Source organism: Homalodisca vitripennis, chromosome 5, assembly GCF_021130785.1.
Source record: "Homalodisca vitripennis isolate AUS2020 chromosome 5, UT_GWSS_2.1, whole genome shotgun sequence".
NCBI classification, from domain to species: Eukaryota; Metazoa; Arthropoda; class Insecta; order Hemiptera; family Cicadellidae; genus Homalodisca; species Homalodisca vitripennis.
The window spans coordinates 182,262,466-182,274,846 of NC_060211.1; the positions used below are offsets into that span (position 1 = coordinate 182,262,466).

Sequence of the window (12,381 nt, forward strand, 5' to 3'; positions counted from 1 at the left end):
AAATATAATCAGGCTCTCACAGCGGGAGGGATTTTATTCGGCGTGTTGCCTACACTGCCGGATAGCCTGTTTCCTTCTCTCCACAACAAGACTGGTTTGAGGTCAGTACATTGAGAACTGTCGATGTGACAATACGTTTCGTGAAAAATGACAACCAAATCTCCTGCCAAGTGTGAAATATACTGTGTCCATTATCTCTTTTGGAAGGTAAAAACTCCAGTTGAGGTTTATAATGGGGTAAAAACTGCATATGGTGATAAAGATATGAACTGTACAAGTATTTTGTGGTGTCGCAAGTTTAAAAGTGGTCATACATCTGAGCATTACGAACAGAGTAAAAAACCTTTAATTGTGACTGAAATTCTGGAAAAAATTGAAAATGTGTGCTCCGTATCACAGATTGACTGTGGATGAACTTTCTGCAATATTTCCGCAAATGTTCCGATCTCTGCTACACGAAACAATCATAGAAACTCTTAGATATCGGAAACTGTACGTGAGGTAGATCCCAAAACAGCTGACAGACCAACACAAGTTGAATCGAGTGGAAGCCGGACAAGAGTTTTTGAGACGCTACAAACTCTACGAAGATAAGTTTCTCTTATCTATCGTTTGGAATTATGCAATTTCACCTCATACACCATGTTATGTATCTCAACCTCAATACCTCAATGTATTTCGTACTTGGCGGGAGATGTGGAAAGGAGGAATCGGACTACACGGCAGTGTAGCCAACATGTCAAAAAAAATCCCTCCGCCTGTAAGAACCTCAGTAATTACTTTCTGGATATGTCTCGTACATCGAAAACCATCTGTTTCCCTATTCCTTAAACAGTTTGGAAGCACGTGGGAGAAATCCTCATCAAAGCCCCACCCAAGGACGTTAGTAACATTGGGCATACCTGAGACGGAGTGTCGCCGCAGGTTATAACGCGTCGCGTGCAGCTCTCTGTGTTGGGCGCAGGATGCTGGCATACTACCGCTAGCTCCTGCTACGTTGTCTATTACCTCCACTGCAACACGCATGCACCAACCATCCCACATTGTCACTACCCTTTGCTAGTGCTTCAACTCACGCTTTCATGTTTGGTAAATACACTGCATTTTCATTTTTTTTTTATAATGAGGCAAAAACCATAATTTAATAAATTCTTAAAACCTATCCCCTTGAGTACTAAGTTTTTTTGGCTGTGATGTAACATCTCTCTGCCGGGTTTATTTTTAGAGCTAGGTCTTATTCTTTCCTTTTCATTTTGACCTTCAAAAATGTCAATTATCAATTTTGTCAATCAAAATATTATAAAAAGAAGGGTTTCTTATAACATAATATTTATTATAATAAACATTACTCTGATTTTTCATTTATTATGCACCAAAGCTTTCATCCTTTTGTAAGAACTATGAAAGAGGAAGAAAGTTACAGGTTGTAGCGTATTATTTGTTAAAAATTACTCAGGAACACAAAATATTTTTGAACAGTTAAAAATTTTCATTGTTTTGATAGATTTACTGAAAACTGAACAAAATTGTATGTATTAGAAATCTAAAAGGGGTTACTTAAAAAAATAGTTTTTTTAATAACAACACAAAGTATGGAAATATCCTATTAAAATAAACATTTTTGAAGCATATCAAGCTTTAATAGGAAGTGTTGCAATATATACCATGTTATTTTTAATTTTCTTGATGGATTGTGTGGAGAGTTTTTTTTTGCATTTTAAATTTATTTAACTGTTATATCTCATGTGTCGGGGAGCTCTATTTTGTAAAAATTATGCACCTATCTCGCCATTTCAATGTACTAGAATTATATTTTTGTATATATCTTTTATTTAACATCAATCTCCTTTTTTATTATATAAGAAAAAACGTCAACCTTCCAGAAATAAAAAGTCACTTTTTCTAGTAAACACGTGAATTTAATGTGCACTTTTATCTCAAAAAATATTTTTAATTTTTGGTAACAATATGAAAAACGGTGTCTTCAAATACTCAACTACCTTGCCTATAGTGTCATATGACGGACAACAAGCTGGCTCGCATTGATGATCCTTTAGGTGTCACTTTAATAGTTGGAACCCTACTGGAGCTACTGGTGCTGCATGAAGTCATTAAGTTCATTATACCATGTGTGAATTAAAAAGCACACACATCAAGAGTACCAACACCCTTAGCCTTTCACCCCTACATCCTCAATTGCAATGCTTTTCTTCTTTATTCAAAATTTTTATCGGCCCAATAAAAAAACGAGGCTCTTAGAGAATAAAAGTAAATTTTAGAGAGCATAAACCATGTGGCTAAGCAATACATACTTCAAAATTTGTTTCACTCCCTTACACTATACTAATTTAATACTAGAGAAATATATTTAAGAATAATTTTACCAAATTATTAGATACGATTTAATACCGTTTCATGCTTGTTATTGAAAAATATACTTATAAACAAACGCGTCAATTTCTGGGGAAGCATTAGTATGAATTTCAGTAATGCAAATATTATTTTGTTGTTTGAATGCAAGTGAAAGCAGTGAGTACAAGCTACGTAAGCGGAGGTTGAAGCACTACAAGGATGAGTTCAGTCTGGTAACACATCCAGCATGTAAACACCAACACACAGTGCAGCAACACTATTAAGCACACTAGGCGAAAGCCACATAGAACCACAGCACAGCTGACAACAACACAAAACAAACAGTCCACTATTACTATAAACTAGTACTATCAAGATGGATTATAATAAATTAGTATCAATACTAATACTCAGGAAACAAACCAAAATAAGATTTGTTTACTGTACTCTAGAATTTTCACTATTGAACTACATAAAATAGTAAGTTATTTTAAATTTTATTAATAAAAATATAATATGTAATTGGCAGTTATAATTAAATTTTAATATACAAGATATTAAAAGAGAAATTAAGAAAAAGTTATAGAGCCAAAATGGCAGTGTCTCTTAGAAACTTTCTTACACCCAATATTACATTGAGTTAGAGTTTTATATTTCAAAACTATTAATAAAACTAGTAAAAGTGTAACTAACTCAATACTTAATAAATTAAATTTAACTATCAAAACAGAAGTGCATTTCGTATAATATATAAAGGAAATACCAATTACAATAATCTACTTCATTCACTTTTTATTTGATAAAACTTGCATAAAATAGTTTTTAGACATTAATAAAATAATAATTTATATTATTGTTCTTTTATGACGATAGATTTATTTATTTAGAGAATTATTTATGTTGAATTTTAAAATACTTTTATTTGTGAGAATATAATACATCAAATTACTCTCCAAAAATAAAAATAAATTAACATCTCCTATCAAAAATTTATAATTTAGAAAAATACACAACAAGAATGTACACATCAACATTACTGGTGTAAAATTACCAACTGTAATTAGTTAATAATTTTACCAACAGTAATTAACGTTTAACATCATGTATGTATTAATTCACACTGTTGTATCTAAGCCCCAAACAACAAACAATCAGATGAGTTGTTCCTTTAATAAAACAATAAATTTAACAGGTTTAACCAATTTATGTGTAAGAAAGGACCTAATGGTCCTAACTGCCTGTCATAATAAAGAGCTTAATCGATCAATTACCTCTAAAAACGTTTGAGTTTGGAACTGTTATGAGTTGCTAAATCTAATATCATTCTACAAAATTTCACGTTCATCGCAACTGTAATAACAATAACAATGTACAGTATAGTAAAATTTTATATCAACACTTTAACTAATTAAATGAATTCATTTTATTTCCGATGACAGTTACCATACACAATCAAAGGCTAAACATTTCACGATATGACTGACATCTAACTTTACCGGTTCAATCCGCATCGAAACATTGCTTAGAAAATTACATTCTTGAAATATTTTGGCTTCACTGTGAAGAGCCATCTTATAAAAAGCCACCTGCGAAGCAAGACCAAAATATTTCAAGAATGTAATTGTTTTAATGTGGTGTGAACCCACGTAAGCCCAAGAACTAAGATTTTACTGTATGTATTATCAAGTGATGCACTGTACATAAACAATTCTATGACCATGCTTTCCATTATTTCTATTGGGCGATTCCAACAAAACCATGGTAGTTGTCGAGTTCAATCAACACAACGTCTAAAAGGCAACGCATCGACCCAAGAATTATCACATCACATACAATTGAAGTTAAAAGAAAAAGAACGAACACCAGATTTACTGGACAACCAAACAAATAAATCAAGTATTTCCACGAAAGAAACACGAAGAGCCCAGCCATGCGAGGTGGCGCGCCAGAGTAAACGTAAATAGGTACTACCACTACCAGAGTGTGAGGAGTCGGTGACGGACGCCGGACTGGTGGCGACACTGCTCTCCCCCTTGTGACTGGGCAGCGATCCCTCTGAAACGTCACATCATTGCCCAACGTCACAACAGGCAGCCATCATCATGGGGGTTAGTGAATGGTAAGTGACCGAAGATGATACATTTCAGGAGAATGTGAGTGGAGATGGCGATGATTAACGAGGGAAAACGAACTTAAAGCTGTTGAAACTAATGGAATGTACAAAATGTGGATGAATGTGCTGAGGAGGAGGGAATTTATTCTGTTAAGAAATTTTATTAACTTATTAACTTAATAAGTTGGTTATCAACTGAAATATATTATTAATAATTTTGTATTCTACTTAAAATTTTGTATTCTAGTTAAAATTTTGTATTCTACATAATATATACATTACTTTGTAATTTTTTCTACTTTCATTTTAAAATCTCCTTTAATCATGTTAACCCTTTTAGGACCAACCGTTTGATTTATCGCCGGCCAGAACTTAAGCAAAAGGTTCCAGCCGTACAATCTATCACCGATCGTAATTTACGTGAAAAAGACCAGCCAAGCGATCTATTACAGGCGAACTTATATCATTTCTCATAATATATATTCATGAATTACAACTCATAATGACATTATTTGTGTATTCTATATGTATCCCTGTAATACCCAGCAGGGATCACTTCTGGCTGGTTTATACCTACCAGTTGAACCCACCACTGGGCACAGCAAAAACCGATGTGCCACTTCAATCTGGGCAACCTTATGGATGTCCAGTAGCGGCACATCACTAACCGCAAATGTTGAGATTCTGGGGTTCATGGGCAATTCGATAAGTTTAGTCTACTGTGGAAGATGACAGTTGGTGGGGTTTGTTCCATTACCTCAGAGGTTCTTGTTAACTTCAACAAGGGTGTGCCACCCCCTGCCTACTTTGACTGTAGAGGCTTGTTCAGAGCTGGCCTCCCCTTCTTCCGGGATGACTTTGAGATGTAGTGCCCTAATTCTTCCTCATGGATCTCGATAGGAGGCGGCACCTACTCCCTAACCTTACCCATCCTGAATATCCTGTCACTCCGGAAGCAGCACAAAGGTTCTTACAGGACTAAGTGCAATTTATAAGCTTCTTGTCCTGAGAGAGAAAAAAAAAAAATGTATCCCTGTATTTGTTTATTTCATCTTAAAGGCAGTTTCATCTTCATGGAGATGCATTTTCAGCTTTGTTTTCTAAGTAGGCTTATAAGGGGTTTGTCTGTAATTATGATAAAACCTTCCTTTTACAAAATAAACCTAATTGGATTATGTATTCACAGATTAATTATTTGAAATGCTATAGTTTTAAAATTTGGTTTATACAATATTTATACAATATAATATTTATACAATATTACACAGAAACCCTGTATAAAATATGTTTAAATTCAATCGTTTTTCATGGTAAAACAAATTTTCAGACATAAAATTGATTTTTTTCTATTTAATTTTTTTTACAAGTCTATACATGTATCAGTGGAATATATTAAAAGTAAACAAATAACGCCTAAAACCAGAAAATGTGAATAAATAATTATAAATATGACACAAAATCACACATTTTCCATGTGCACAGTTTTTGGAACGTGGACAGAAAAAAACATGTTAGCACATAAAATTCTGGCTTGTCCTAAAAGGGTTAATACTTGATAAACTAGTAAAAATATTAATAAAAATTGAATTAATTACTGCAAAATAACTTTGAAATTATAATTACTATACAAATTAAAGTCGCTGAAACCATTATCCAACACATAATGGAACGAAGATTCTAGTTGTAGAAGGCTTTGCACGTAATTCCACATAAGAGGCGTTTTAGGAATACCACAGCATAAATAACAGTAATGATTTACGCAGATACTCCCATATTTGTCATCACTATCATGTAATTGAATACTTCACTTTAAAGAACAGTGTATCAGAGCCATTAAGTCGTAGGATGAAATAACTCGAATTACTGTATTTGGTCATTACAGTAGTTTTTCATGATAGAAAAACAAATGTATATCATACATTTAAACTTTCACAATTATAACACTAGAAGGATAAAACTTGAATAGAATAGCACAGTAAAATACACAGAACTGTTATTTTAATGCTAACTCTACGGTTCTGATTTTACACTGCTGCTATTGTCAGTTATTTTTCAAATCAAGTTAGATTTACAAAGACTTTGCACATCAGAATCCATATTTATAAATCTACTCGCTAATTGGAATAATTTTTTTACAGCTCACATTTGAACATGATAATGCTTTAAGCAAAGCTAGATTAAGCGACTATATATTAGATGCAACACAAACAGCACACAATTCAATAGAAACATTATGTACATTTACTATGAAGAATGGAGATTTGCCATTGATGTCTTGCACCTTCAAGACTAAAGTAAATACTATTATCAGTGTTCGGAATAAATCGGCCAGTGATGAGGACTCACCTGCGTGGGTTGGCCAGCGCTGGATGACCGCAATGGGTCTCGAGGCCTCGTTCGCTGACGATGACCGATTCCTCGATTTTGGCATAATAATATCTTTGTCCTTCTTGGCACAGTTTGTCATAGCACTGGATCGACAGAAACCAAATCAATTTATTTAATACTGACCACCGAATCTACACAAGTACATGAAACAAAATATTCCATTAAGTACATTTAAAGTAATTTTAACCCTTCACACACCACTAATAAATCCATTAATCCTATAATGCCAAGACAAGTAAAAAAAAAATGATTTCTTTAAGTTCAAAGCTAGTTTTTATTATAACTAAATTATACAAGGCAAAAGCAAGAAAAAGTATAAATCAGGGCATTTTACTTAAAATTTGCGTATTTATTGAAAAAATAAAATAAAAGAAACTATTCACAAAACTGTTTATTTCAAATGATCTTTAATTTCATTGTAAAATGTAACTAAACTCAACAATTTAATTACATTGTACTATAATCATCCCGATTCGCTTTGTTCGAAGAGTTTTTCATTGCCTGCTTTGTATGCTTGATGGAAGTCACCAGGTTTTAATATAAAACACATTTTTTATTCTTCAACAATTTAAATTTATTTTAAAAGCGCTTTCACCAGTTAAGGCATCATCAGTTATTGTTTACAGAAAAACATGTGATAAAATAGTTAGATTAAAATTCAAAACTAATTGTAAAGACCAAAACTAATAAATTATAAAAGTATTGTGTAGAAAAATATGGTTTGCAATTCATATTTTTTTTGAATGGATTTCTTCTTTGACTAATGGTAGAAAAATGTCACTGAAATTTACGGAAATTTCACTTGTGACAACCGAGCAGGTTGTCGGAGTCAGACAAAGGAAGCTCCCGATCCCCTGACACAGAATGAAGGCCGTTTATAAATACTTCCTTGGCAATCGCGATAACCACGGAGCGTGCACCGGGCATTTTGTAGACCTTTTGTGAACTAAAAACTCTCCAAGAGACATAATTTATAATATTGGACATAACTGTATTTGGCATTTTGGTCAGTCTGTCATTCTAATATATCCGTCTACGGCGTGGGAAGGGTTAATTCAAACATCTACTTAAAAAATCAAAATATTCTAATGACTCACCTTGATATATCAAATTAAGTAACCTAGGTATTGAAAGATACAAATCTGTGAAACAAGGTAGTATTTCATGTACTTAGTAACTATTTGCTCTATAGTAACAGCTCTATACACTGAGTGCAAGTTACTATTTCTGTAGAGAGTTTCTGTATTTACCTAATACTTAACCCTTTAACCGCTATGCCCAAGTTTACTTGTTTTCATATTATCAGCTGTTTTATTTTGTTGTATCAGCTGTTAAATTGTGCTATTTAGTTTTCCATTATGTTAGAAATGTCTAGAAGATAGCTGTCCAGTTGGTGGTGCAATCTTGTGGACATTACTCAAACGACTTGGACGCCACGTGTTTTGTATCGTACACAAGTTCGGGAATGGTTGTGTCGATATTTTACGAGGTGTTTTCCAATGATTATTCGTAGATAGTGGTAATTATTTGACAAACTGACATTATTTAAGACGTTTGTAAACATTGTTAATTGCTTACGCTATTCAACTTTAAGTAACGTGTTTCATGTGTTATGTCAAAAACTCCTAAACGTGGGAAAAAAACTCAGTATTTGTTAATATGTGATAGGTATGTTACTAAGCCCAGTGCTCTGGTGTTGCCATGAATCCAGGAACGAGGCAGTTAAACGGTTCATTATCTGATGTATGTCAAATTAAATTACGAAGATGCAATTAACTTCTATTCTATACTCCAGAAATATCTACCTACATAAACTTAAGAGCCAGATTCTAACCCCATAAGAACAACGTAAAACCTCACGCACTTTTACAACCTTATTTCTAGTCAAAAAAAAGTATGGGAAATGTCTCATTTTAAAGTTATAACTCATATGTATCAAAATGCTTTTTAGATATTTTCATAGGTACAAAATTTTCATAAAAAAATTTGTATTTCACAATTTGCACCTCATATCACAGTAAAAACTGTTTTTATTTTTTTATTATCCAAGTGTCAGTGTCACATTTTACCTTAAGGTGGCAGCGTGGACGTTCTGTGCAATGTTGGAATCCTCCGTCAGCATCCAAAGGTTCCCAGGGCCGATGGAGGCAGCAGAGCCCAACTCCAGATAGACGAACGAGTGGAGGTGGCCACAGCAGCGGATGTTCCGCAGCAGGATCTTGTACCGCTGGCTGTCGTCTTTCTTGACAAGTGTGAGATCCGTGTCCGTCAAACACAGCATGTACGGGCCCAGGATGTTGCGTACGTAGCCCAACTCCTTCCCCTGCACGTCCACCTCCCACACATGCTCTGTTACACACGCAATTATCATTTAGTTCATTTGTTAATCAGATGATGGAACTTTATTTGATTCCTATTCTATTTTTCAAACGCTGCTTCTTCGTACGCTATCTACATATATATTTTTACGTCGCGCATCTGAAATGGAAAGCATTAACCAGTAAATTTGTTTTCATTTCTCTTGTATGGCATAAGTGTATTATTAATGCTATTTGAGGACGAAACAAAAGTTTTTAATAGAGTGATTAATAAATCATATTACATCAGATCATGAAAAAATTTAACATAAATTTGCGAATGAATTGGACAAATTTAGTTACGGTATTGAATTTTACTAATTTTAAAGGATAAAGTAATACTTTTGAACAGCTATTTTTTTATATTTACTTAATTTTTAATGTTTACATAAATATTTAATCGCACGTCATAGCAAGAAAATGGAAAATATTTTTAAAAAAGGGGAAAGTTGTTTAGTTCTTTACAAAATATTTCCTCATCCCACCAGATATAATCTTTGTAATTGGTGCCAAAATTATAAATTTAGAAAAATAAATGTAACAATCCATGTTTCAGACCCTCTAATATCTACTTTATACTCATTCACCCGTATTTAAAAATTTTAAAGCAATGCATAGCAATTTTTAATTCCTCCCTACAAGCACACACACAAAGCAGCCAATGTTACATTTTGTTACTAAGTTAACGCTAGCTTACTTTTGTGAATTAAATAAAGTTTTTATAGAGTACAGACCTAAGTAACAATTGGACCAGATTTCATAATCGTTTGAAATTTAGAAAATGTTTGAAAGACTCAAATACATTTGTAAACCTTGCAGCTTGCACTGATATATAGTGACAACTAAATACTGATTGTGTAACTGCTTCATGAAGTACCAGTTTCTGTAATTACTTGTTAGTGGATTAATTACAACAAACCTATTTATTTAATACTTTTATCAAAAACGGTACAATTTTGATGCTTTTAAACTCGTATTTTTAGTTATATACATAAATTAACAGTTTTTCCATATTTCAAAGCGCATGAGACTTTTTGACAATTTGAAAGTCTAAATACATTTTGTAAGCCTTTTAACTGGCACCATATACAGTTAATAACGAATACACAATTGCTTTTTGAAGTACATTTAATACTATTTGTCATTTGTTTTCAGAAGCATATAAACAGCAAGTACATCAAAACTTTGGACTATCTATTTTGATTGTATCAGTATATAACGTGCAACAGGTTATGCTAATACTTAGCAAATATTCACATTGTAAACATTTCAATTAACTTTTTATGGAAAATTTATTTTATCCCCAAAACTCTCCTTGTGTTTATTACCTAAACCATCTCCTCAATGAAAAGAATGATATTTTTGGAAAGATGTCAAGGTCAAATATCAGCCTGTAAGGAAGTTTAATATTTGAGAAGATAGCTTTATAAAGATGATAGCACAAAGCCGAAATTTCATATCAACTTACAGACAGGTTATAAGCTTTAATTACACTAATTTCATAATATACATTCCATCTAGGAGATTCATAGAAGAAACCACAGATGAAATGACGTTTGCTTGAGCAGGTTTTGTAAAAATTCATTACAATGTCACATAAAAAAAATCATACACATTTTAGTTTTTTATGTTTAAATCAAAATAACCTAGTTCTTAAACTTGGGAAAATCTAAAACCAATTTAAAAATCTGTAGAAATGGAGTACCTAGTAATGAATACACCACAATTAAATAAAAAATATTGAAGAATAGAATGTGAAGTTTGTACAGTATATACATGAGTTATATAGCTTCAGAGAGTGACATCTGACTTACACTTCTTTGAGTAGACCTACATTTATGGCTTAAAAAAATTATAACTTTTACATTAAATATATATTAGGTTAATTACATGTTTCTAAATACATTTTTTTAAGAAAATTAATTTTTTTATAAGTTTTATAAAATAGATATCTCACCATCAAGCTATTATTCATGCACATCCTGTAAAATTTCAAATTTTAATCCTCAACAGTTTATTTGGGCCTGACTACAAAACTGACTAAATTTCTATTTTAAACTCCTGTAATTTCACTCAAAGTCATTAAAGAAATGTTTATACTTTTATTTGTATTCAGGGAATTTGTTTTAAAAATTGATGAATTAAAAAAAAACACATTTTCTAAACCCAAAATCAATTAAACCACCGACTTTTGAGTAGCAGCAAAGAATTACAAATAAAAACAAACTACTACTCGTTTTGGAGTCCTACAGAAAAAATCAAAAAATTATACTGTATTACTAAAACACAATCCTGAAAAGCCAGGATTTATCTAAAGGAACCGAATTTGAATTTAATTGGCTACAAATTTTGTCGGTACACAGTAATGTCGCACTGGCCGAATTATATGACATGTTTATTACATGTCAAAATATAATAACGAGGAATAAACCAGACCAACACCCTCAGCCTATTTCTATTCATCTCTACTTTTCCTGGACACAAACGCAATATGGAAATGGAGAAAGTCGGACCAAAACATTTGAAACAAACAATCCTTGGATTATCATTTCAAATAGCCGAGTATGTAAATAAAAGTCTACTTTGAAATTTAAATTGTAAACATTAATTTTGTTGTTTGAGACCTAGGAAAGTGCACAGGTTATGTCACTGCACTCAACATTAAAAACTAGCTGATGTAACAAATCTCATTAAATAATAATTTGTTTGTAATTTGTTCCTTTAGCAAATTACTTTTCTTTAAACTGATATTTGTCTAATCCACTGGAAACTGACTCTTTAAAATATTATAACACACTTGGAAAGTCTGCTGAGTTTGACTTAGAACAAAGATTGTGCAGTATTAACACGTCCTGAATATCTAGACACTCAATTGAGTGTCTAGATGTTCATTTCTAGATTAATAAACAATTGAATATTTTATTAATTTAAATTAACTAAAGTTGGAATAACTTTATAACTATTCTTATGAAATTATTACAGAACATTTCATGTTAAGACAAAAAATGTCCATCAGCAGTTTATAACTGTGATGGAGTTTGTGTCACACATACTGATCATAACCGAGTTTTTCTACTCATGTACTTTGAGTACGTGATGAGTCTTTGAGTTACTCTACAAATAAAATATTAATATTATAAATTTCTTAATGTATATAAAGCAACGTAATGC

General features: G+C 32.3%; 1 protein-coding gene across 7 annotated transcripts in view; it reads right to left on the bottom strand.

Moving 5' to 3' along the window:
* Positions 1–12,381, bottom strand: part of LOC124363286 (insulin receptor substrate 2-B) — a 66,962-nt gene that overhangs the window by 21,141 nt on the left and 33,440 nt on the right. For 3 of the 7 annotated variants that reach the window (XM_046818506.1, XM_046818507.1, XM_046818505.1), the window contains 4 exons: positions 8,923–9,202; positions 6,812–6,936; positions 4,330–4,407; positions 903–1,013 (listed from right to left, as the gene is read on the bottom strand). In XM_046818506.1, coding sequence (XP_046674462.1) covers positions 903–1,013; positions 4,330–4,407; positions 6,812–6,936; positions 8,923–9,202 — 594 coding nt within the window. The remainder of the gene's footprint in view (positions 1–902; positions 1,014–4,329; positions 4,408–6,811; positions 6,937–8,922; positions 9,203–12,381) is intronic. The other 4 variants (XM_046818510.1, XM_046818508.1, XM_046818511.1 and 1 more) reach the window with 2 other exon arrangements.